This window comes from Macrotis lagotis, chromosome 1 (assembly GCF_037893015.1).
Source record: "Macrotis lagotis isolate mMagLag1 chromosome 1, bilby.v1.9.chrom.fasta, whole genome shotgun sequence".
Classification (NCBI taxonomy): domain Eukaryota; kingdom Metazoa; phylum Chordata; class Mammalia; order Peramelemorphia; family Peramelidae; genus Macrotis; species Macrotis lagotis.
The window spans coordinates 409,307,204-409,334,369 of record NC_133658.1 but is presented as its reverse complement, the minus strand read 5'-3'; the positions used below and the strand labels follow the sequence as shown (position 1 = coordinate 409,334,369).

At 39.7% G+C, this 27,166-nt stretch overlaps 1 protein-coding gene across 5 annotated transcripts in view; it reads left to right on the top strand.

The window, feature by feature from the left end:
* Window positions 1-2,017: 2,017 nt before the first annotated feature.
* Window positions 2,018-27,166, top strand: part of ARHGAP26 (Rho GTPase activating protein 26) — a 504,960-nt gene continuing 479,811 nt past the window's right edge. For all 5 annotated transcript variants that reach the window (XM_074212710.1, XM_074212712.1, XM_074212709.1 and 2 more), the window contains exon 1: window positions 2,018-2,203. In XM_074212710.1, coding sequence (XP_074068811.1) covers window positions 2,050-2,203 — 154 coding nt within the window. In that variant the 5' untranslated portion in view covers window positions 2,018-2,049. The remainder of the gene's footprint in view (window positions 2,204-27,166) is intronic.

The window sequence follows — 27,166 nt, the reverse complement described above, 5'->3', positions numbered from 1 at the left end:
CTTAAATTCATAGAAAAGTAAAAGACCAAGGGCCTGGCAAAACTATTCATCTTGGACAAAAGAAGGAATAGCAATGGAAGAAGGATCATAATTAAATATTCTGTACTCATTATTCCTAGTCCTGCTATCCAACAAAGTTGCACAGATATAAAGAGACACAGTGGATTGAGTCTTGGTCCTGGAGCCGGGAGCAATTCAGTTCAAATTCAGCCACGGGCACTTAATAAGGTGTGACCCTGGGCCGGGCAAGTCACTTAATCTCTGTTTACCTCATTTTCCTTTTATGTAAAATGGGGATTATAATAGCAGCTAACTACCAGGAGTTGGAACAGATGAGATCATATCTGTAAAGTGCTTAGCAAAGTGCCCCATAGTAGGTAGCCTGTGAATGTTATTATTTTTAATTTCTTATGGCATAATTTTATTGCATTATATTCATATACTGAACTTGATCGGCCATTCTCCAACTGATGGTGAAGTCCTTTAGCTCATTTATAGATGAGGACAGAGGAGGGAGAAGGTACTTGTTCAACTTTCACATGACTATAGTAGAGGCAGACTCAGAAGTGGCAATCTTATCCTCACTACTTGTTTAACGCTCTCCCCAGACATCTAGATGGTCAGTTCAACCTGCACAAGAATTTATCTTGTCTATCAAGTGCAAGGTTGTGGGGATACAGAGAATGAATGAAAGATAAACACTTTTCCCTCTCGGGGACTTTGCATCTTGTTTCCTAATGGCTATCTGGCAATTTTAAAAATATCTGCGAGGGGGGCGGCTAGGTGGCGCAGTGGATAGAGCGCCGGCCCTGGAGTCAGGAGTCCTTGAGTTCAAATCCGACCTCAGACACTTAATAATTGCCTAGCTGTGTGACCTTGGGTAAGCCACTTAACCCCATTGCCTTGAAAAACCTCAAAAATAATGTGTTAGGAGGAGGAGGGGCCTTGGCCGTGCAGCCTTCCCCAATGACCGCTATGAAACGTAAGACTTTCTCACAGGTTTAGGATTCTCGGCGTTTTCTATTTTGCCCCACTGGAGATGGACCGACGGAATGGGAGCCCGGACTCGGCCGTGATCCGGGAGGTGGCTCGGTTCGCTCCTCGGTGAGGGAGGCGCTGGACCGGCGTCGGCATCCTCCGGGGTGCCAGGGGCTGTCCCTGACTCCCCGGGCCCGGCAGACGCGACCTGCCAGAGCTGGCAGGGCCAAAGGTCAAGGGCACGGGTCCAGCCGGGCTGCCGCCCGAGGGCTCCCCGCGGGCAGGGCAGGGAGGAAGGTAAACGTGACCCCTCGGAGGAGCCTTCGGGGCCGCTCCTGGGGGTCGGAGGCGGGAAGGCTCCCGCGGGGGCGGGGGTGGGGCACGGCGCCCCCCCCCCCCCCAGGCTCCCCGGCACCCGGACAGCCAGCTGCGTGGGCAAAAACAGGCCTGGGGCTGCGACCACGCCCCTCCTCCTCCTCCCCTTCCCCGCGACCCCTCCTCTCCGCTGTCCCCTCCCCGGGCTCCGGCCGCTCCCGCCCAGCCGGCCGCTGATTGGGCCCCCCGCGCGGAAGGGCTTCCCGGCGCCGGGCAGGGAACCCCCTCCTCCGCGCCCTCCCCGCGCGCCCATGGGCCGGGCGGGCGCGAGTGCCCTGATTGGTCCTGGCGGGATGAGCTCATGGCTAGCAGGTTCGGGAGGCTCAGACCGCGGCGGCGGCGGCGGCGGCGGCTGGGAGAGGGCGCTCCAGGCGGCGGCGCGCTGAATGGGCTCGGGAGGGCGGCCGGGCTGCGCCGCGCTGCTCCGGGGCTGCCGCTGGCTTCGCACCGCGCCCCCCCGCGCCGCCTCCTGCTGCTTGCGGGCTCCTGACCCCGCGGCCCCCGGAGTCCGCCCGGCCGGCCGCCCCCGCGAGGAGCCGGAGCCCCACCTGTGGAGGAGGTGGCGCAGGGCGCAGCCCGCGGGCAGGCGGGGCGAGGGCGCTCGGGCAGCGGCGCCGGGAGCGAGTGCGGGGGCCGCGCGCGGAGGAGGCAGTGCCCGCCGGGCTGGCCGCGGCGGCCGCCGAGCTTGGCGCGAGCATGGGGCTCCCGGCGCTGGAGTTCAGCGACTGCTGCCTGGACAGCCCGCACTTCCGAGACACGCTCAAGTCCCACGAAGCCGAGCTGGACAAGACCAACAAGTTCATCAAGGAGCTCATCAAGGACGGCAAGACGCTCATCTCCGCGCTCAAGAGTAAGGGCGCGGGGCGCGGGCGGCCCGGGGCCGGGGGCGCGGTGTACACGGCGGCCCGAGCGGGGCACAGGTGTCGGAGGGAGCCGGCGGGCAGCTGCAGCCGCCCCGAGCGCCGTCCTCGCCCCGCTGCGAGCCAAGCCGGGGGCGCCTTCCCTTCGCGAAGCAGCGGCTCTGCTTTTGTTTCTCTTGTTTTAGAGGGGCCATTCATCCTTCGTGTGTGTGTGTGTGTGTGTGTGTGTGTGTGTGTGTAACTAGTTGTGTGTGCATAACTATTTTGTGTGTGTGTGTGTGTCTGTGTAACCACTTTTGACTTCTCCAGCATTCCTTGTGAGGCAAGTGAGGGAGGCTGCAGGGTGTGCAGGTTCCCGCTGCTGAGCGGCAGAAGGTGATGCGGGTGGGAGGACTCCAATCAGACAGAGTGTTCCTCCTGAAAGTGTGGGTGAGAGTTTAAAAATAGATAAGCTTGCCTCTGGCTCTCTTCCATTACCTCTCTCCCCTCATCCCTCAGTACCGATGGACCCGAGCCAGTAACATTGAAGCCCTGATTGAAGAAAAGGACCTGGTGAGAGGGGTGGCTTAATAAGGTGGTAATCGCTGCTTATAAACTTTTTTTGTTTCGCAATGGGATGAAGTGACTCGTCCAAGGCCACACAGCTTAGCCGGTATGTCCTAGTGTCTTGGCTCGAATTTGAACTCAGAACCGCCCGATTCCAGGGCCAGTGCTCCATTATTCTCTGCTCCATCCTATATACTTTTATATCCTTTTAAAGTTTGCCAGAACAAACCCCTACCCCCCCCCCCCTTTTTGTATAGAAAAAATGCAATCTGAATAGAAAGCACAACCAGACTTGGAAGTTAGATCTGGGGTTGTGTCCTCTGGATTGTAAGTGATCTGAGGGTAGAGACCCTTTTGCCTCATTTTGTATCCCTTGCTCTTATCCGTGTGTGTAATAGGCACCTATAGGAGCAGTTTGGTAAATGTTTATTCATTGATTGAAGCATCATTTGCTATTGAGTGACCTTGACATCTCTAAGCCTCAGTTTCTTTATCTACAAAATAGGGGTTGATAACAATGTAAAACTGATTAATTTTGATTCTAGGGTTGTTACTGGTTGTAAGGACATTCTTACTTTCCTTTTCTGTGAAATGAAAAGGAAGAGATTGAACTATAATAATTAGAGCTTTCATTAGACCTTTCCATACCACCTGAGGCATAAATAATGAGTGCAACATCATTTTCCAGATAAGGAAATTTAGACTGAGTATAGTGACTTCCCTCAGTGACATAATTTATTATTGTATGATCTGACCTTTCAAAGGATCTGACCCCTTATTTACAGATGAGGAAACTGAGGTCAGGAGAGGGTAGATTTCTTGTTCAAGATCACATAGGTAAGGGCCAAATCCAGATGTTTTGATGCTAAGTCAGGGTTCTCTTCACTATGCCAGCTACATTTCTACATGAACTCCAAAGTTGATTCTGGTGTGAAAATTAAGTGATCTCTAGCTTTTTGGTCAGGCCAAAAGGGATTACTGCTTGCTTTGCACCTGTCTCTTCCAGTTTTGAAAAGGCAATACTATTCCAGGAAATAAAATAAATTTGGAATGAAAATGAAGACATCACTTAGGTCATCTCTATATAGAAAACCTATTCTGGCCTAGTTCTAGAGATCTGTTTCTCAATCTGGGAGCAGATTCAATAGGTCTTTGATCCAAGTTGCAGATGTTGCTGGTTACCTTTGGACCTCTATAGAGTAGTTTAGGGATCAAGGTGTTTCAAGATGAGCTGGCCTAAGAGTTCTGGAGCAGTTTCTTCAGGTTTTGAGATGATTTGAAATTACAGGGTGATACTGGAGGCACTCTTCCTCTACCTGGAAATGTATCTTAGTTTAGGTTTGCATTTTGAAAGTAGGATAGAATGGGGTTGGCCCTTCTGGAGGAGTGGGTAGAAATTAGAGTGAGGAGCCCTTTGTCTCATTTCCTCTTTTGTGTGTATCAGATTTCCTTGATGGAAGTAGTAGGAGTATGAGGAACCATGGCAGGAACTGTTGACTTTGGGGTCAGGAAAAACCTAGGTCCAAATCTTCTGATTTTTGTTGTGTAACTTTGGATAAATCACTTAACCTCAGTTTACTTCTCTGTAAAATGAGGGGGCTGGATTAGAAAAAAAAATCTCGTGAGGTTCCTTCTAGCTCACTGTCTATGATCCTGTGATTTCTTAAGATTCCTATCTTAGGAAGCTAGTAGATTGAGTGCCAGGACCTGATTTCATGGCCAGCCTCACATACTTGCTAGCTTGTATGATACTTACACCTTTATTTGTCTCAGTTTCTTCAACTGTAAAATGGATATAATTATAGCACTTAACCTCCTAGGGTCCTTAAGAGTATCAAACAAGGTAATCTTTTTAAAATACTTAACACAGTGTCACATAGTAGGTACTTGATAATTTTTTTTTTTCCTTTGCTTTATTGTTATTAAGTCCTGTCTGACTCTTCCATAACCCTATCTGGCATTTTATGGCCAAAGATGCTGAAGTAGTTAGCCATTTTCTTCTCCAGATCACTTTATGGTTGAGGACACTGAGGCAAACAGGGCAAATCCACTTGAGCAGGATCACACTGGCAGTAAGTGTCTGAGGTCAGATTTGAAGCCTGGAAGATGACTCTTCCTGACTTCAGACTCAGCACTCTGTCTGCTAGGTCATCTAGCTGCCCCCACCCATTTTCAGTGCTAAAATTCTGACAAACAGATAAAGTGATTTGACTAGAGTCATACAGAACACTAAATAAATACTGAACAAATAAATACTGAAAAAAAAAATAAAATACTGTATAGTTCCATGTCATTATCTCTTCTTTATTGCTATTTACTGGACAGATTGCTCATTATCTTAAGATACCCAAAGAGTAAGCACCTATCCATGAACAAGCTTTCTTCTCAAGATACAGTTGAGAAAAATCTAGAAAATTTAATTTAGAAATAGACATTAAATTTCCCTAAAGTGAACTGACTGATGAATCCTGTCTGAAGCCCCTTCTGGCCTTAAATCTAAAGAACTCTGCATTATGGGGGTGGCTTCTGGAAAGGTTGTCATATGTGATAATTGATTTACTTTAGTCTTATCTTTTTTTTTATTTCTGTAGTTCTCTCTTCTGAATAATTTGTGTCTCAACTGAGAGTGTCATTTTGTAAGTGCAGACTAGGAGAAACGTGATGAGAAACATCACTAGGCCATACCACTGACATGTGAGATAAGGAAATATAGTCTGAAGGGATTTATGAGCCAGAGTGGTCAAGTGTTTGCTACTTTAAGGATAATAGTTTGTAAAAATGATGTTAGTTTTGGAAGAAAAAGTGAAAGCAGGAGTGTTCTTTATGGTGGGTTGCTGACATTCTCAAAGGATGTTTGTACAAAGACATGGTTGAGGAGTATTTTGTCATTTAAGGCACATATAAAATAGACCAGTCATTTAAAAAAACATTGTCTACCACTGCCTCCCCCCCTCTAAACATCCCTTCTGTTTCTCTGGGAATTTGAAATTATAATCTAAAAGCTAGATAAACTCTACCCAATGTCTAGGACTGCTATATTTTCCCAAGTATAAGCTGAGTTTGAAGTCAGAGGACCTTGTTTATTTTGAATAAATCATTTTTCTTTATTTTCATTTTTTGAGGTAATTGGGTTTGAATGAGTTTTGAATTGGTTTGCTTAGGTGTGCAGTGGATAGAATGGTGTCTGGAACATTCATCTTTCTGAGTTCAAATCCCAGTTTCTTCCATAAAATGGGCTCAAGAAGGAAACGGCAAACCTCTCCAGTAACTATGAGCAGAAAACCCCATATGGGGTTATCTATGAAGAGTCAGATATGACTGAACAACTTGAGTCCAGATCCAGTTTTGTGCACTTTGCCACCTAAATTGCCATTTCTAGGTTAAAAGTTTGTGGACAATAAAACTCTAGTTACTGCTCTCAGGAAGCTTCATTATCCAGTTGAGGTAACTGGATGAAAGCTTGCTTTTTGTATAAAAATGTAAGCTTGTTTTGAGTGGTAACATTGTTTCATTTTGCAGTTTCATGTTTATACTTTCACACACTTCTGTTCTAATACAGTACTAGTCACTTAATAAATATATACCTTAAAAAATTAACTGATCGATTATTTATGCTAATTAATTAATATACTTAAAAAAATTGCCTGACTCTCTTATGGTTACCATCATTCTGGGTAACAATTATACCAGGCCTAAACAAAATGAATGAGATTTGTTTCAGAGTCTAGTTTAATCTGTACTTTTCACAGGTCTTCTTGGAGTTAGTTGCCACTGACTTTGCATTCTAGGCCATTAATCTGTATTTCTGATCTCTGTACTATCTCTCAATTTCAACAGTCACCACCATTCTCATCCCAGTAGCAACAAAAACACTTTAGGTGACAAAAATAGAAATTCTGGGTAAAACTGGAGACCCTTGGAGAGCAAATAAATAAACCAGACTCTTGAAGGATAAGAATGTTGATTTGTGATCAGGTAACAAACCTCTTCTTCTGGCTCTATTTTCTTCTTAGAAGGTGCTGAAAAGTTTGCTAAGATTATTGGAATTGTGTGCTCCCAAGCTTGAAGTTTTCATGTTGAAATAGCCACTGCTGGCCAGAGGGGACAATGTGAACTTTGCAGAATTTCCCTTGACCTTGTAGGTCAATACACTTTTTTGGGTCAGGACTGAGTGATTACTGGTGATTGTGGGGCATTCATTCTATTTAGACATGGATAATAAAGCATTGAATGGGAGGCCAAAAGGCTGGGCTCTGTTCTAGATATTGCTGCCTTGCCACTGCTGACTAATTCCTGTGACTCTGGCTAACTCACTTAAACTCTTTGTTCTTTAATCCCTCATCTAGACGAGCTCCTTTATCTCCCTAATGTATGGTATAGATTTTGTGAGGCTGAAATGGTTGAAACTTGTGTTTTAGCTACTTTCTATGTGACTGAAATAATTTCTGGGCCTTAGTTTGCTATCTTTAAGAGTTGTGATGATCTCTGATGGCTTTTCTCTGCTCCTTTTAAAAGAACTTGGTTGGTTAAAGACAGTTCCTTGTGTAGTTTGTTTGACTTTTTACTTCTGTTCTACTTTTGTAGGGGGGGGTATCCAAATCTTGCTCCCTCAAATGGTGTTGCTCCCTCTTCTTATTTGAAAAAGGTTGTAATTTACAAATCAACATTTGCTGGGCATATTTATTGAGGACACAAAACCTAGATTGAATGCAAATAAAGTTTGCAACTTTAAAATTTAGAAGGCCTCTTTCCCTCCCTTTCTTCCCTTAGCCTGGGCACCCAATTTGCTTTGTTTCCTTTTCTATAGGTTATCAAATCTTAAAGAAGAAAAGTTATTTTTAAACTGCTGCCATAATAAAAGACTTTATAGGGTGCTCTAGTGTTCCTATAAGGTTTTCACTTAGAAGAAAAACCAGTGGAGTTGGTATTTGATGTATAATCTGGCATCAAGAAATAAAAGAAAGTCAGAGGATGTTGGCCCTGAACTCTAATTATGACCTTGCTATTTACTTATGATTTTGAGAAAGTTAATTTCTCTTCACCTCATTTTCCCTATCTTTTATTTATTTATTTAAAAAATTTTAATTATTTAAGGTAGTAGGGGTTAAGTGACTTGCCCAAGGTCACACAGCCAGGCAATTAAGTGTCTGAGGTTGGATTTGAATTCAGGTCCTTCTGACTCCAGGACCAGTGCTCTATCCACAGAGCCGCCTAGTTGCCCCTTTCCCTATCTTTTAAATGAGAAGGTTGAATGAAATGATCTGAGGTCTTTTATAGCTCTAAATCCTATGGTTATTATGTTGTATTGAAGTATCTCATGTCATATCTATGTCTATATAGCTTCATATCTCTATTAATTATATCTAATTCAAAATTGTAGTGTTGGCTTATTACAATTTATTTATTTTAAGATAAACCAGGTTATTATGTTATTACTGAAAGACCAAAAAATACAGTTTTTCCTCATCATTTATCAGTTGTATTACCGTGGACAAGTAACTCAGCCTCTGTGAAAAGAGAAATGTTGTCTGTTGTTCTTCCTTACAAAGTTGTGAGACTCAGGTGAGATAATGCCAAAAGACCTGTAGTAGACTAGACCTCTTCATTCAAAATTGTGACCCATTACATTCCTCCAGGTAGCAAGATCAAAGAACTCCTCATGTAATGCAGCAGTTCCTTGGGAAGATAAGAATGATCTGGCCACCCTTTCTCTTCCTTTCCATATTTCTGAGGCATTGAACCCAGTTTTACATATTGTGCTAGGATTTCTGATTAGGCTCTTGTAAATCTTGATCCTGTAAACCAGTAATCCAAGGCAATTGATGGTCATATTAAACAACATATAATTCGGAACTCTCATTTTTGCCTAGAGCCTTCAATTTATTGGTAGACCTCTCCTTTGCACTTTTGTTAACAGCCATGGGCATGAGGTCTGTTTATTGATGCCATACCTTTGTGTTACCTTGTGTTACTACTTTAACTAATGAATATTAAGTTGTTGTGGTGAGCAACATAGAAGCATTAATCTGAGATTGGATGATTAGTCCCTATCTTATTTTGGCTTAGTTTTTCTTATGTTGAGAATGAGCCATCTTTTTTTTTTATTTACAAATATTTTATTTGTTTTCCAATTATATACAATTGTAGTTTCTACCTATCTTTTTTGTAATGTTTTGAATTTTACAATTTCCCCCCACCCTCCCTTCCCTCCCCCCTCCCCCCACTGAAGACAATATTTACATTGTTTCCATCCTTTACATTGATCAAAATTGAATGTGTTGAGAAAAAAATCATATCCTTGAGGAAAAAATAAAATATTAGAGATAGCAAAATTATGTAATACTTAAGACAACTTTTTTTTTTTAAATTGAAGGAATAGTCTTTGGCCTTTGTTTAAATGCCACAATTCTTTCTCTGGATACAGATGGTATTCTCCATCACAGATATCTTAAAATTGTCTCTGATTGTTGCACTGATGGAATGAGCACATCCATTAAAGTTGATCATCACCCTCATGTTGCAGTTAATGGTGTACAATGTTCTTCTGGTTCTGCACATCTCGCTCAACATCAGTTCATGCAAATCCTTCCAAGCTTCTCTGAAATTTCATCCCTTCTGGTTTCTAATAGAACAGTAGTGTTCCATCACATACGTATACCACAATTTGTTCAGCCATTCTCCAATTGATAGACATTCATTCGATTTCCAATTCTTTGCCACCATAGATAGAGCTGCCATGAATATTTTGGTACAAGTGATGTTTTTACCTTTTTTCATGATCTCTACAGGGTATATAGACCTAGTAGTGGTATTGCTGAATTAAAGGCTATGCACATTTTTATTGCCCTTTGGGCATAGAGGATGAACCATCTGGAATTAAATTGCAATGGACATATGGGTTGTTTAGCCTTTTATTCTTTAGGTGATCAAAGGATTGGTTTGGTTGATTTGCCTACCATGCCATTTTAGACTTTAAGCTTCTTATAAGTAAGTATTTTGTTCTTTGTCGTTTTTTTTTATCTCCAGGGCCTAACACTAGAATGGTGCCTAGTCTTTAGGTACTTATTGATTGGTTAGAATAAGCCACTTTTTCAAGGTCAAAGGTTCATAGAATGAACTCTTGATATCATTTGGTGTCAGCTTGTCATTTTAGCTATGTGAAAATAGAGGCCAAGAGGTGATGTGATTCCTGTAAGATCATATAAAGACTTGAGGCAAAGCTAAGACTTGACTTTAACTCTCATGACTCCATTTCCAGGTGCTGAGAAAATTGTTAGATTGACACTACTTTATAGTTACCATTGTATAAGTATGAAAAAAACAAAGTCTGGAGAGGTCAAGATATTTCTGATGGTGGATATGTTGAAACTGCCTTTCTCATGGATTAATTCTTCTTTACCTCAACTAGAGATGATTAGTGTTGTTGAGAGAATTTTTTGAGTCACTGTTGTCATTTTTTCTGAGATTCATCCACCCATTGTCTTATTCTAGGCCATACTGCAAAGAGGGTTAGATTTTGAATCAGGAATTCTATTTTTTTTTTTTGGATAAGGCAATGGGGTTAAGTGACTTGCCCAAGGTTACACAACTAAATAATTATTAAAGTGGATAAATATAATTCTTCAAAGAGATTGGATTTGAACTCAGGTCCTCCTGACTAGGGCTGGTGCTCCATCTATTGTGCCACCCCAGAAATCTTGTTTTCTAATTATTCTGGCTCAGGCATTTAGTGTCCATGTGATGTAGGGCAAATCATTTCCCATTTCTGGGCTTCTGTTCACTCCTTGTGAAATGTAGGGATTAAGTTAGATGTTCTAAGGTCCTTTTCATTGGATTTACAGTTATCCTATGAACTGATTTGTTCATAAACTGTCAGAGCCTACATTTGAATCCAGGTCCCATGACTAAATATAGTTCATTTTCCCCCACATTGCTTATGTCACCCCATCTGTTCACCTGGCATCAATGAAGAGCTTAGTGATACAGAGAAGTATCAAGGTGCCACAATGTGGTAATGGCTGAGGTTGTGTTGAAATCTCCAGCCTCCTACCTCTTGTTCCGCCTGTTTCAAAAAACCTTTGTAGATCAATAACAATTTCCTTAGTGTTGCTAGGACTTGAGGGATTGAAGGATGAAAAAAATCCAAAGCTGTGTGTGTGTGTGTGTGTGTGTGTGTGTGCGTGTGTGTGTGTGTGTGTGTGAGAGAGAGAGAGAGAGATTAAAAAATGAAGATTATTAGAAGAAAAAAATAGGCTAGCTGGTTAGGAAAGAAACCACAGCATTAGTAAATAGAGGAAGGGGGCCAAGGGACTGTTTACAAATTTAGAGTAGGAAGTGTTTACAAATTCCTGTAGAAAACAAAGCATCAGGAGAAGGGAAATAGTGAGGAAAACAGCTTGTGGGTATTGTCCTTTCCTTGTCACTATCTGTTTGTGCCTGGCTCATTTCACCTTGGTGGAGAGCACACTGCCCTGCAGAGGGTGTGAAGGGAGAAGCCCTGTGGTCAGTAGCCTACTGTTTAAGAAGCAGGATTACTGGTTTGTTCCAGATTGAGGAGAGTTTCTCATTTGGGAAAGGGGGAGCTGTAAGGCTGGTTCACTCTGGAGGAGGCAATGGCATTTCGGTGACCAAAGGTGCAGTTAGGACATTGGGTGCTGAAAAACAAAGCCCCCATGAAGTTAATTATTAAATTTTTTTCTGTGATGATTCCAGCTTAACTGTCAGCATACTGTGCAGTCCAGGCTAATAGAAAAAAAAAAGACCAACAAATCGGACCCTTCTCCATTCCTTTCCTTTCTTCTTCAAAATATGTGGACACAGACACCCTTTGGAATACCAAAGTCATGTCCATACAAGTGTGCTTGTGTGAGTGTGTATTAGTATGTATGTCTCTATCTCTATCTCTATCTAATCTACTTCTACCTTTCCTTATGCCAAGGAAGCCGTCTGTGGGGCAGCAGCAGACAATTCTTAACTTCCTGTGAGGGTAGTTGGAGGCATCAAATGAATACTCTTGAGTTGCTCTTTGTATAACCAGTTTGTTAAAAATTTGTAAACAGTATGTAAACTGAGTAATGTAAATCAAATCCTTTTTTAATTCTCCATAGATTTCTTAACCTAGGTTCTGTGCACTTGATTTAAAAATATATTTTGATAGTTCTTATTTCAGTATAATTGGTTTCCTTTGTAGTCCTTTGTATATTTTTTATCCATGATTCCAAGAGCCCCTTAGGGTTTTCTAGATTGCTAAAGGCGTTTTTGACAAAAAGTAAGAATTCCTATTGTGTTATTGAGTCTTTTCACTCATGTCTGACTCTTTGCGACTCCCTTCTCCAGCTCATTTTTACAGGTTAGGAAACTGAGGCAAATAAGTTTGAGTGTCTTGTCCAGGGTCACGTAGTAAGTATCTGAAGCCAGATTTGAACTTTGAAAGAGGACTCTTCCTGAACTCTAACTTCTACTCTACCAAGCTTCCCCTGTACTACGGTAACTCATTTGTATTGCTATTAAAAAAGTGTCTTGAATTCTTAAACTTTTAACTCCTTAAATATTTAAAAACAAAACAAACTTCTGTATTAGAACTTTGGGTTGAGCAAATAAGTCTTTCCTAAAGTAAGTTAACACCCTCTAATTTAGAGATGAACCATGGTGATTTCTGGGTTTTGTTTTCAAGTTCTAATGTGAAGGTGTGTACCTCTAAATAGGAATCACCTGAATACATACTCAAAAGCACTTTCATTGTCCTCTTTGTTTCTCCCTGGTTGCTCACTTATCTTATTTTCAGTGAAGCTGCTGTTACATTCTTACCTTCATCTGATCTTTGTGTAAATTATTCAGAAAGGTTGGTGGATGCTAAGATAAGGTGGAATTCACCTCGTGATTATAGTGACTGGATAATGAACCGGCCCATCTGAAAGAAAATGAGAACCCAATTTTGTACTACTTTCTTACTTCCTAAAGCTGCTAGGAGTCTTGGGGACTAACTAAGGGGCGGGGTATGTTGATTCAACATTTCATTTCTTGCTTTGAAGTTTAATATGGAAGAGTATAGTCAGAACCAGGGCTAGTGATTTTTATCATACAGGCAAGCTTCACAAAATGTAACTTCAAATGAAGTTTTTAAAGACAAGTTCATTGGAGAGTTGTTGTTCAGTTGTTTTCAGTTGTGTCTGACCCCTTTGGGGATTTTCTTGGCAGAGATACCAGATTGCCATTTCCTTCTCCAATTCATTTTATAAATGAGAAGACGGGGGCAAACAGGGTTAAGTGACTTACCCAGAGTCACACAGCTGGGAAGGGTGTGACATGAGATTTGAACTCAAGATGAGTCTTCCTGATTCTAGGCCAAGCACTCAATCTACTGTCACCTAACTGCTCCTTCATTGGAGAGAAGTGGGGAGAAATCTTAGCTTTGAGTAGAAGCATGCTAAAAACTGTGAGGTCCCTATTGAGAAGGTTAGTAGAGTTGGAAGAACGTGTCTTTTCTCAGGAGATGGAGATCATGGTGCTAACTTCTTGTAGCTTTCTAATATATTTTGTATTCTTGTTATATTCATTTGTTTCTTGATACTGAGAATGTAAGTTCCATATGCTCTAAATATCTGTGCCTTTGGGACAAAGTCCTAGTTGCCCTGTCCTAGTTAGAACTCTGAATGTGTTCCTTAGGCCTTAAAAAACCTGTCAGATGCTCTCTTTTTTGTTTTTCCTGAGGGAAATGTTGCCTTTATTGGTTAAAGGTAATTTTTGAGAGAAGAGGGAATACAAGCAATTCTAAAATTAGGGAGAATTTGCCTCAATATGCAGAAAACTTCTTGACTGTTAGAACTGTCTAGAAATGCAATGGTTTACTTAAGAGGTGAGGTACAATGGCCAGTTCCAGAAGAATGTCTAGTGTTGCTATTATTTTAGAGGGGATTTTTGTTCAAGCTGGTTTAGAAAGCCCCAGGATTCTTGCCTCTTCTAGGATTCCTTGATTCTGTGAAGCAGCCTGTGACAAACCAAGAGACATTTCCTGACTCTTTTTGTCTAAGCTTTTTTTTAGCCACATTAGATTTCCTGATTTGAAGGAAGTGCATGTGCAGTGTGAAAATTTACTAGCTATAGAATGAAGAGTTTTTTCAGGTGAGAGGATGTATACAAAGCCTAGAGCCAAGTTTTTTCAGGCTGCTGCTGTGGGGGTGGAGGGGAGTGGGAAAAACCCCAGTGTTGAATGTTTTGAGTTCTTTCTTTCTTATCCCTGCTCTGCCATGACTCCCCATATAACAGAGTAATTCACTTCATCTCCTTTGGACTTTAATTTTGTCAGCTGTCCAATGAAAGAATTCTGATCTGTGATTGAATGCCCTTTTTTGTGGGGTAGATAAAAGAAGTAGGAGATTTTTGAACTAAGTAGCATACTTGGATATGCAGAAGTAGATACAGAAAGCACTTAGATTAATCAATTAAAAATTTCCCAAATAGTTTCATATCTGTTGTCATATTTTTTTAGACATTTTCAAGTATATAAGCTAATGCACTGAAATGGTAGGTAATATACTGTTGGACTCAAGCTAAGAAGATCTGAGTTTTAAATCTCTCCTGAGGAAATTAGCCATCTGGGCAAGTCACTTTCCTTGCCTCAGTTTTGTCATCTGTAAAATGAGAAAAATTAATAGTATCTACCTCAAAGGGTTGTTGTAATGATTGAATGAATTCTTTTATGTAAAGCACTTTCTTAACCTCTAGTAACTGTAGAAATGTTAATTGTGATCATTCTAATTCCTTTTCAGATGAAGAAACTAGGAAAAATAAAAAGACAAGTCATTGTCAATGTCATTTCTAGGATTCACAGTATAATATCCATTGAAAATCAATAGGAATATCATCTGGTTGAACTTAAGTTATTTTTGAGGCCTGGAAAAGTCTCAGATGGAGTTAAGTACTAAATTAGAATTTAGATTCCGGGATCTTTTGCTACAAATCAGCACTCTAAATCTTAGCTGTCTCATCAGTATAATGGGAATGCTATCCCTTTTAGGGTTGTTGTGAGTGTCTAGTGAGATTATTTAGTGTGTAAAGTAGGTTGTAAGGTAGAAATGGTAGCCATTATGTCAGTAGTTCTAAACCTGGGGCCTGGGAACTTTTTTTTTTTTTGCAAGGCAAATGGAGTTAAGTAACTTGCCTAAGGCCCCACAGCTAGGTGCCTGAGGGCATTTGAACTTAGTTCCTCCTGACTCTAGGACCACTGCTCTATCCACTGCACCATATAGCTGCCTGGGGAACTTTTTTTTTTAAGTATTTTGAAAACTGCATTCCAATATAATTGGTTTTCTGTGTATTTCATGCATTTAATAAAACATTACTCTAAGAAAGGGCTCCATAGATTTCACTTTGTTAAATGTAGTAGCTTTATTCTCCTAAACAATGTACACATTTTTCATGGTTGGTGAAAGTCTCAGATTTTTTTAATCAATCAATAGACTCTTATTCTGTACCTACTAAAGTGCTAGACTTGGGATACAAGTTTAAAAAACTGAAACATTACCTATTCACACAGGAATTCTAATGGGGAGACAAGTGCATATAAAAATATATGCAACATAAATATTAAGTTGAATAATACAACAGCAAAGTAGTTAAATACAAAATGGTTTGGGAGAACATTCCCAATTGAGAAGAGGGGTGGAATAAGGAAAAGCTTAATGTGTCTTTTCACCAAGGGGCCTGTCTGCCTTTGGTATGAAAGGCTGGGTCACTTCAGCTATATTACTACTGGAAAGCTCTTAAAAGAAAACTTTTATATTCATGGTCTGTTAGAGGGTGTTTTCCCACAGAGTGTCTTTGGAACTCTTGTCAGGGTTAATGTCATTTGGGGTCAGAACCTATAACCATACTACACATTTCATAATAATATTCTGGAAACTGCCCGAGGAGGTTGGAGGCATGATGGGGAGGGGAGTCGAAGCCTAGAGAAGTTGAAGAAAATGACTTTGACAAGGGAGGTACGGAGCAATGAGTGCCCCCCCCCCCCCCCAAGGCAAGCCCTGGTATGATGTTCTGGTTGTCCTTGATGGTTGAGGGGGAAATGGGCCTGGTTCCTGTGCTGGCTTATCTTTGACCTCATCTTTGTCCCTTCTTATCATAGCTCTCTGGGATAGGGCAGGTGACAGCACAGCAACTGTTGATTCTAAGGATGTGGGCACAAGGATGCTAATAAGTACATGTTCTTGCTCTCTTTCTGGTTCTTTCTTTCTGTTTCTCTCTCTCTGTGCTTCTTAGGAGATGGATGTCAAACAGACTAGTTTTGTTTCTTTATGTTGCCTCTGGTGCTCTGAAGGACTACCCAGTCAAAAAGCATGTATTAAGTACCTTCTGTATAATTGATGCTGTGATAAGTTCTGGGGGATACAAAGTGGGCCAGAACTAGGATCACTTGTTAGATGTCACTCATTGGACAGTGTGACCAAACCTTTTTATGCTACTGGAAGATGTGTTAGGACTCCATACATTAAGGCTGAGTGCTGATCTGCTTCACTTCCTGTCTTTGAATTTTATCTCAATGGAGGTATCCTGATCTTGGAAAGAAGTTTGCAAACTGCCTTTCCTCTAAACTACATGTTAGTGTATGGTGGGATTATATGTTTAGAGCTGGAAGGGACCTTAGAAATTGTATAGCTTAACCATCTTATTGGACACAAAAGAAAACTGAGGTTGAATGACTTGTCACCCAGTGAGGAAGTGAGGCAAAAGTGGATTTGTGCCTGGGTCCTTCGACTCCAATGGACAACTAAGTGGTTAAGTTAGCAAACTGGTCCTGGAATCAGGAGGACTATCTCCCTCATCAAATATGGCCTCAAATACTAGCTGGGTGATCCTTGGCAAATCACTTAACCCTTCAGTTTCTTCACCTGTAAAATGAGCTGGAGAAGAGAATGAAAATACTCCAGTATTTTGACCAAGAAAATCCCAAGTGTAGTCATGAAGAGTTGGACGCAACTGAATAAACTATAACAACAAGGGCAAAACCTCTGACTCCATATCCAACATTCTTTTTTGCTGTATGCACTGGAGTGATTCTTGGATTAGGAAGAAATCCTATTTTCTCTCTTTCCCTAGCCAGCATGCACATTCCCTGTAGAGATGCTCTGCTTCAGTGCATGCAAAATTGAAACAGAAGAGATAGTGAATATTCTGCCTGAAGTCTTTTTGCTTTTTATATGCCTTTTGCCTTCTGACCATTCCCCTTCCTGCCTCCTCCCTCTTAATCAGCATTAAGTCAAACCATGTATGAGCTGCAACACATTTCTTTGAAGATAATTGAGAGGCTTACCTTCATATGTTTTATATATGAAACAGCAAAGTGGTGCCTCCTTGGGTCCCACACAATACTTCCTAATCCCGAATCCTCATAGGCATTGGAATAGTCTGAACCTGATTTTGGGGTTGCCCAGACTGTCTCTTATATCCCTCTTGTCCTGACTCCTAATGCTAGAATCTGGTTGATCGGGGCATGGATGAATGATTAGACCCAAAGAGTAGTTACTGATGGATCATTGTCACCTTGAAGCAAGGTCTCTGGGACATTGTCTCAGGGAAACATCCTAGATCCTTGGATTGGCTACCATTTTAATGAGTGACTTAGATCCTGGCATTACAGATGGAAGAAGCTGGAGGTGGGTTCATGGGAGATTGCTGATATATTAGATGACAGAATCTGAATCCCAAAAGAACAGTGAGGCAAATCTAATAAGGTTATATGTAAAATTCTGTAGTCAGGTTCAGAAAATCAGTTTTAGAAGGAGTGCATGGCTAGATGACAGTTTATGAGAAAAAATTTGGGGGACTTTAGTGGATTGTAAACTCACTGTGACTCAACAGCATGATGGGGGGGGGATCAAAAAACACCGAAACTAATACTATTCTAGACTGCATTAAGATAAATAAAATGTCCAGAACAAGAAAGATTATTGTCATTTGGAGAACTGGGCTCAGATCTGGATGCCACATTTTAGTAAGGTCACATACAAACTGTAAAATCTGTCCTTCACAGAGTGACTAGGATGGCTGGAAGACTTAGAGATCACGCTAATCTGAGCAGTATTAAAAAAAAAAAACTAGGAATGTACAGTTTGGAGCAGAGAGGACTTTGTCTGGGAGGGGAGAAGATAGGAGAAATGGTAGCTATCTTGAAATATTGAAATACTGTCAGTAGAAAAGGATTTGGATTTGTTTTTCTTGTTCCCAGAAGGAAAATAAGGAGCAGTGTGAAATTGTAGAGTCAGATTTAGGCTTACTATAAAGGAAAAAAAGCAAAACAAAAACAAAAGCAAGAATACTTAATCTTCTGTATTATTTAGGCCATGAGTCTTGGTTGCTTTTGACTAAGGAACCTTTCTCTTCCCCCCCCCCCTTCATATTCAGTAACTAGTTTTTCCTTTGCTCAGGTGAATATGCAATAGAATAAATGTCTTTGTGAATAGACAGATTATATCAGAACATTGATAATTGAAATTTTTATAGTGCTTCAGAATAGTTTACCTACATCATCTTATTTTGAGTCCAACAGATCTGAGATGTAAGTATTGAACTATTATTATTTCCTAGTTTACATATGAGGAATCTGAATGTCAGAGAGAGCAAGTGACCTCTGGTTACATAGGTAGGTAGTAAATATCAAAGTAGAATTTGTGCCTAGAATCTGCTTAATTCCAAATTCAAAACTAGATCCACTTCCTACTGCTGCCTTTCTTCTGGAGTAGTGAAGGAAGGAGATGAATGGTATAAATTTAAAATGAACCTTAAGTTTGGAGACTAGGACCCTTTAGCCAAGAGCCAAGAGGCATCACTACTCTGGCAGCCTATATTTACTGGTGTTAAATTCTTTCATAATTTTCTTTTGATCCCACTTAGATTTCTTTCTGCCTAGAATCAGTAGTTTTAAGTTAGAGAGATGCATTCTTTTTGTCTTCCCTCTCCTCCATCCTCACCCCCTTGCTCCCCCACTTTCAGACAGACATGGTGGTGTAATGGGTAGAATGCACACTGACTTCTTCCTGAATGTTGAGTCTGGGCCTCTCCTTTAATCCTTCCCTCTGTTCCCTTTTCCCTTGGGTCTTGTCTTCCTGGTTAGAGTGATTCCCAGGATGAGAGTGGGCAGTATTCAGGACCCAATTGGCAGATACATTGTTTTGAGCAGAATAGAGTAGAATTTTTGCTTCTGTGATGTTTTCCAGTTCCCTTCTTGGGATTAAGAAAACCAAAGCCAACTTAAAGGGAATTTAATTGATTTTTATACTTGAAATAACCTCCCCCGCCATTTCATTCATAGTTCAACTTACATGCCCTTAGAACTTTAGAAACATTTATGTTTATAGGTAAGTTTCTTATGTGTTAAACTTTTTTCTAATTACATAAAAACAAATTTTAACATTTCTTAAAAAATTTGAGTTCCCCTTTTCTCTCTTTCCTTCTCCTTTTCCCTCCTTGAGAAGGCAAGGAATTTGACATAAGTTATATATGCAATCATGTAAAACATTTCCATTAATCTTGTGAAAGCACAGACCAAAAATATCATGAAGAAAGCAAAAAAGGGAAAAATAGTATGCTTTTGATTTGCATTCAGATCCCATCAGTTCTTTCTCTGAAGGAGGATAGCATTTTTCATCATAAGTTTGTTTGGAATTGTCTTGGATCTTTATATTTCTGAGAATAGGTAAGCTAATCACAGTTGATTATTGTACAATATTGATATTACTGTGAACAGTGTTCTTCTGATTCTGATCACTTCACTTTGTATCAGTTCATGTAAGTCTTTCTAGGTTTTTTTCTGAAAGTGTTTTGCTTCTCATTTGTTATAGCACAATATAGCACAATAATATTACATCACAATCATATACCCAAATTTGTTCAGCCTCCTGCATTCTCCTGCATATTTTTGGATATATATATATATATATATATATATGTGTATATATATATATATATATATGTATGTATATGTATATATCCTAACCTTTTTTTTTTAAATCTCTTTGGTTACAGACCTAGTAATGGTACTATTGGATCAAAGAATATGCAGGCTTGGTTTTTAATCTTTTGAATTTAGTTCCAGTTTGCTCTCAAGGAATGGTTGGATTAATTCACAGTTCCATATAGGTGAATTTCTTAAGAAGGGATAGATTGAACCTAAAAAGGTCACATAATACAACTCTCTTATTTTATTTATTTCAACCCTCTTACTTTAAAATGAGGAAACTGAGTCCAAGAGAGATTAAGAAGTTACTTAATGGTCAGAAGTATACCTTTCTCCTTTTTTTCCCAATTCTTTTTTCACCCCTTCTCCCATTCTTCTACTCAAGTTTTTTTCCCTTCCCCCAATCACTCCAAATTCCTTGGCTATTCCTCGGGCTTGAATAAAGTCTTTATTTAATTCAATGGTGACATTAGTCTAAAAAGTCACTGTTTGGAGGTATATAGGAACATAAATTTTACCTGCAAGGCAGGGATTGAAAATTTAGTTTGGGCAGATACAGGATTTTATCTTTCTTAAGAATAGAAGCACCATTATATGATCAAAAATATCCAAGATTTGGTGCTGAGTTGATATAGCCACTGGAAACAGAGTGAAGGTGGGAAATGTAATTCTAAGCTGTGAGGTGGTTGGATCTGAGTAAGCAACAGGGTCTGGGGCCCTTCTTCCTTTTGTACTTCCTGTCTCTTGTCCCAGTATTGAAATGATATTGCTAAGGCAGGTCTAGTAGAAAGAATTCTGTGAACTGGAATTTGACATTTTGTTAGTTATATTGTTGGTTGGCAGGTAGGCCTCCATCAGTTTGATTCAATTCTACATCTAAGCAGACCTAATTTAGGGTTAAAGTTTGAAATTATAGCCATTAGTTGATGTATATTAGAGCTTTTTTTTCTAAAATGAGGCCACATTTAAAGTAATTTTAATTTTAACTCAACTAGAATTTTGGGACAGTGAATGGGAGCATACTATCTGGGTTATATGAAGAAGTTTGGAAATGTGTATTTATCTTCCTCATTTGGGTGGTTGGAGAAGCTTATTTGGGATGGCAAGTAGGAGATTTTATGGAGTAGGTTAAGGGACTGGTGTAAAAGAGTTTTTTATTTCCCTTTATTTTGTGGATGGTCTTGTGAAACTTGAATCAATAAGTAAAATACATTGGATTACTTGCCCCTGGGAATGCCAGCTGTTTGATCCATTAGCTTCCTCTGCTTCTAACTTCTAGGAAGCCTGTCCTGCCCAGTATTGCTTCCCATTCCCTCTAATAAAGCACATATTACCTACTCCTTATTTTCATCCTAAATTCTTCTCTAGGTCTTTAAGGATCATCTGATGACCTAGAAAGAGTCCTGACTGAATAGTTGGAGGACCCAATTTCAAATCCTGCCCCTGGGACTTGCTGCTACTAGGTGAACTTTCCTCCACTGTAAAATGTGGATGGTTGGATTAGTTGGTCTTTTTTGTTGCTGTTGTTTTTTAAAATAAGTTTTTTTTTTTTTGCAAGGCGATGGGATTAAGTGGCTTGCCCAAGGCCACACAGCTAGGTAATTATTAAGTGTCTGAGGCTGAATTTGAACTCAGGTACTCCTGACTCCAGGGCCAGTGTTGTATCTACTGCGCCACCTAGTCACCCCTATTTTTTATTTTTAATTTTAATTTACAATTTTATTTTGTTCTGAATTCTCTCCTTTCCTTCTTTCCTTCACACATGGAAAAACCAAGTAATGTTATATCAGTTATACATGTGAAACCATGCAAAACATTTCCATATTAGCCATATTATTAAAAAAATAAAATGAAAACATCATAGGGCATTGAATATTTTATCATTGAATAGAGTACCAGCCCTAGAGTCAGGAAGACTGGAATTCAAATGTGTCCTCGGACATTAGCTGCATGTCTCTGGGCAAGTAAATTAACCCTGGTTGCCTTAAAAAAAAAGAAAATAAGATATAATAATCAGTTCTTTCTTCAAGATGAATAGTATTTTTCATCATGGGTGCTTTGGAAATTGCCTTGGATAATTGTCTTGATCAGAATAGCTAAGTCTTTCACAGCTGATCATTCTTACAATACTGCTGTTACTGTGTACAATATTCTCTTGATTCTGCTTATTTGACTGCATCAGTTCATGGAAGTTTTCCCAGGTGTTTCTGAAGCTGTCCTGTCCATCATTTCTCACATCACAATAGAATTCCATCACAATTATATTAGATAGGGTCAATCACGATTGACCCTGTGATTTTCTTTAGTGTCTGGCTTCTACTCCCATACTTTGACTGGTTTAGCATTCATAGGAATTGACTGGGGAAGGGAAAGGATGGTTTAGCTGAAACTAGATGATCTAGGATCATGACTCACATTGTTAATATAGTGCTTTAGTATTTACAAAGAGCTTTACATACAATTATATTATCTGAGGGAGACAGTGTAAATATTTTAATCCCATAGTTTTTCTTTTAATCATAAAGAAATTCTAAGTTAAAGGTAAGAATACTGAATTCTGACTTGGAAGAACTGGTTTTAAGTTTGAGCTCATTGACACTTATTAACTTTAATTTTGGGCAAGCCTCTTGGATTCTCAGTATCTGTCTTTTTTTTTTAAGGTTGTTGTAAGACAAATGGGGTTAAGTGGCTTGCCCAAGGCCACACAGCTAGGTAATTATTAAGTGTCTGAGACCGGATTTGAACCCAGGTACTCCTGACTCCAGGGCCGGTGGTTTATCCACTGCACCACCTAGCCGCCCCAGTGTCTGTCCAAAAAAAGAGAATATCTGTCCTATCTTGTGTCTCAGAACTATTGTGAGAAAAGGGCCTTATAAAGTAAAGCATCCCATAAATATGAGTTGATAGTAGTTATTAAGAAGATGTTGGAGGTGATGATATTAAAGCTTACATCTAACATCAGAACTGGGACTAGAACTTAACTCCTATTTCCAAATTTGGTGGTTCTTTTTACTATACTAGGCTTTGATGAATCTCATTTGTATGGAAAAAATGAGGAAGGGGAGTTGATTTGATATATGAAAGAAAAGGTGCTTCTAACACTAGACAAGTCAATGCATCTGTAATGTTGATACTGTATTCCCTTAAACATATTTATCATCTGTTATAGCATTACTATAATTTGAGATTAACAGTAAGTATATTTATTATTCCACATTTGTAGTCTCTCCAACTTTCTTCATATAAGGCAAGGTTCTGCATTTTTTTCATCTCCTGGGCCAGGCTGAAACCATTATAATCAAAAAGTGCTTGGTTTAGTTTTTTTTGTTATTGTTATTTTCATTTGCATCATTGTAGTCATTGCTTATAGTGGACAAATTTAAGCCATTAAATAGAAGGTGACACTATTGGCCTCCATGCTTGGCTTATAGCTAGACAGTTCACAGAATCAAAGGACTGGGAGAGACCTTTAAAGATCAATCTAGGCCATTCTTCTCTTTCCAGGAAGGACAAAGATGTAAAGAATGTCTCGTATTGTCTTTTTGAGAAATTTCAGATTCTAACTTGTAGCAGTCTTGAGAATTGTTCTTGTTCATGTCTAACTTAAATCTCACTAATGAAAAATCTTTATCGTTTTATTTAGTAAAAAGTGAAATTAGAAGGCAGTTAATTTCTGACCTTTGCATATAATAATCTTTTAGGGACTTGAAATGTTGTAGCAGTTTATAGTATTTTATACTGTCTTCTAAAGTATATAGTATAGTAGATATACTATACATACATACTATATTTTATATACTTAGATATTATGTATTATATATACTATATATGCATATTTGTATCCATACAGATTTATGTACACACTCATAGATATATAGTATAGTATTTTATAGCATTGCTCTTCTGAATGTAACATAACCAGCTGGTTCTTACAGAAATAACTTGGTGAGACATTCAGTTTATCATGTTTGTGCTGTTTTGGTGTTGTGAGATCCTAGACAATGTCTGGCTCATAGTAAGTCCATAACAAATACTTGTTCACTAGCCAACTGGACTTGGCTACTATTCTCTGTTTCTTATGGTCTGCTTATATTATTATTTTTAATTTTTATAGATATCATTTTTTATATCACCTTCATTTCCATATGTCTCCTTGCCCCTCTCTAGCAACAAGCCATCCTTGATAACAAAAAAGAGAAGGGGAAAAAAGCAGTTTAGCAAACTCACTTATCACATCACTCATGTCTAGTGACCCATACCCATAGCTCCCCATCCTTGTAAGGAAAGAAGATGCATTTTCTCATTCTTTTCTGGGACAAGGCTTGGTGATTATAATTATACATACACCTCTCTTTTCTAAGGTCTTTTTATTTATACTAAGCTCATGGGAAATCAATTTTTCCAGAAAATAGAAGATTGTAAGGGAAATGGTGTTAGTAGGTAGGTTACTTCTCTCTTAGGAGTCCTGACTAATGGCTAAAGGAGAGATGTTAACATGCTTAGCCGCTGATAAGTAAAAGCAGAACAGAAGGGAAATATGCGAGGAAAAGTTTGTATTTTTGTTTTCTTTCTCTTGCTCCATTTTTATACATGCAGTCACATTTATGAGTAAGATAGCTTTATAGATTTTTATGATTTTATGTTTACATAAACACTTTACTCTCAACAACCCTCTGTGGTAGGGTGTGCAAAGTTGTTATACCTACTCTGAGGACATCAAAGCTTAGAGAGGTCACCTGGTAGAACTAGGATGCTTCTGACTCAGAAGCTGGTGTTGGGCACAAATGTGCCCTAGAGCAGGGGTGTGATAAGTTTGTTGGGCAGTGTGGTGCAGAAGAGCTAAAAGGTTGGACACCCTTGCCCTAGAGAGTCCTCTGTTAAAAAGTCAAGGGGAATACATACAATGTATCATGTTGATGTTTACCCTAATTGTGGAATTATGATCCTGAATCATGACTGTAGCATAGATAGCCTTGGAAAAAGGAAGTGCTTGGATGGGAATTCTGGGGATAACTTAAATTAAGAAAGATAAATGATAATGGGGGAAACTACACCTTAAGAGCATCTGAAAAATCAAGCAGTTGGTGAGGCAGATGAGGAAAGGGGGGCTGGAAATTGTGGGAAAGTCCAAGAAGTCCCAAAGTAGTACAATGAGATCCTCTGAGCTGAGCCCCCTTTAAAAAGTTTTTTACATTCTAATTTCAAAAGCAGAGGTTCTGTTAGATTTTATTATGTTTTAAAATCAAGTATGTTTTATTTTTCTTCCCAGTGCTTATGAATAGAATCCATGAAAATTGATTGAACAAACAGGAAATGGGGCAAGCAATTGATGAGTGCAGTAACTGCCTTGATTATTTTCTTCCCATCTCTCCTTCTGTTCCTTGGCTAGTTCACCAGACTGGAGAAAGGGAAGAAGAACTTGCATTTTAGCCTAGGATAGCCACATAAATAGCACCTTATTAATCCTGGATGTGCTGGTTAGGTGAAATACCCTCCTTGTTTTTAGGAGCCAAAGTCCTCCATGATCCTCATTCCCTGATATAGAGATGGACTTTGGCTCGGCTGTCATTCTGTTCTTTTTTTTCTGTCTCCCAAAAGTCTGAAGACTCCTTTCCTATGTCAAATGATACCTTATCTCTACCCCCCCCAAAAGCAGTGAACTTGGGGGCAGGGTTTAGAGGAGGGGAGAACCACTACCAACCAATTTCTAGGAATTCAGTTCAACAAACTTTATTGTTTGGGGAGAATTCCAGCAGGTGTAAATGAACACAGGTTTAGGTAAGACTTAGCCCCATTCCCCTAGGAGCTTGTAGTTCAGGGGAAAGATGTGTCAAATGATTAAAGTTATCTACTTTGCAGGGATTAGGGGTATGATACCCCGCAATCTGGAAAATCCATGTGAAATTTTTTGGTTCTCCTACCAGAGAAGAAATCTGATTTATTATGGTATTAAAAGATAAAATATGTTGACGTTATACAATACTATGCATACATTTTATGCATTCATCAGCTTCTGAACATCTTTTGTATCTTCTATTGGTCTTTATGTGTTGTCTGTGACTTAAAACAGCCTCCAAATTCCCTATATTGAAACCATGATGGGGAAAGTCGTGATGTAGAAGCTGTTTCTGTATAAAATAATAAGCAATAAACTTACTAATCAGGTACAAAGGCTTGGAAGGTTATGTGGAAGTGGTACCACTTGAACTGACTAAAGGACAGATAGGAATCTAGGAGGTGAAAAAGAGGAAGAGGAAAAGGGCCATTGTAAGCAAATTCCCCCCCCCCCCCCCCCCCCCCCGGGGAAGATGCAGACCATGTTCAGTTGGCTGGATTATAAAAAGGGAGAGAGGAAAGGTGTAGGGTGGCACCTGATTGAACTTTGAATAGCAGTCAAAGAAGCTGATCTTTGCTTGGTAGTCATTATGAAACTATTGATAATTTTTGAGCAGAATAACATGGTAGCAACTGGAAACTTCTGGTGATATTTTTAAAAAAAGATTATATATGAAAAAAATCCTCTTAAAAAAGGATGGATTGCAGGGAGAATAATGGACCTCATTAAGAACTTATGGCTAGGAGTTGCAGTGGATAGAGCACTGGCCTTGAAGTCAGGAGGACTGGAATTTGAATCTGGTCTCAGATACTTGACTCTTACTATGTGACCTTGGGCAAGTTACTTAACCCTGACTGCCTCACATCGGGATCCATCTCCAGTCGTCCTGATTCCTATCTGGTCACTGGACCCAGATGGCTCTGGAGAAGAAAGAGACTGGTGACTTACACGTTCCCCCTCCCTCCCACTCAAATCCAACTCGTGCTTGTCATAGTATCACCTCCCTGATGTCCTAGTGGTCTTATTCGAAAATGAAGGACAAACATAGTGAGGACCATAATAGGATGGGAGATTGGTGCATATGAGAGATCCTGTGGAGGTGGAATTGACATAGAAACTTAAAGGCAAATTGGAAGATGCCTTCCATTAACTACCATATTTACACAATGAATTCTTGGACAGATTTTTCTGTAAGAGATTATTCTTAAATTATGGAAATATTTCTAAGGCTTCATTCAGATATTTCCCTTTCAGTGATTCCTAACAAGAATAAATAATCAGATACTCAAATAACTCTATGATCTTATTGAATTTAGAGTTCCTGCCAGTATTCTAGATCTCATATCAGTTAGACTTGCTCATTCTGACTTATTTGTACTGCGATAGCTAGGTGGTGAAGTGGATAGAGTGATGGCCTGGAATTAGACAGTACTGAGTTAAAATCTGTCTGATTTTATTTACTAGCTCTGTGGCCTGGGGCAAGTCCCTTCACTTATGTTTAACTCAGTTTACCCAATAAATAATTGCACCTACCTCAGAGGGTTGACCTGAGGAAATAATTGTAAAGAGCTTAGCAAGTGCTTCCTAACCCTTAATAAGATTAAATGTTAGCTGTTATTA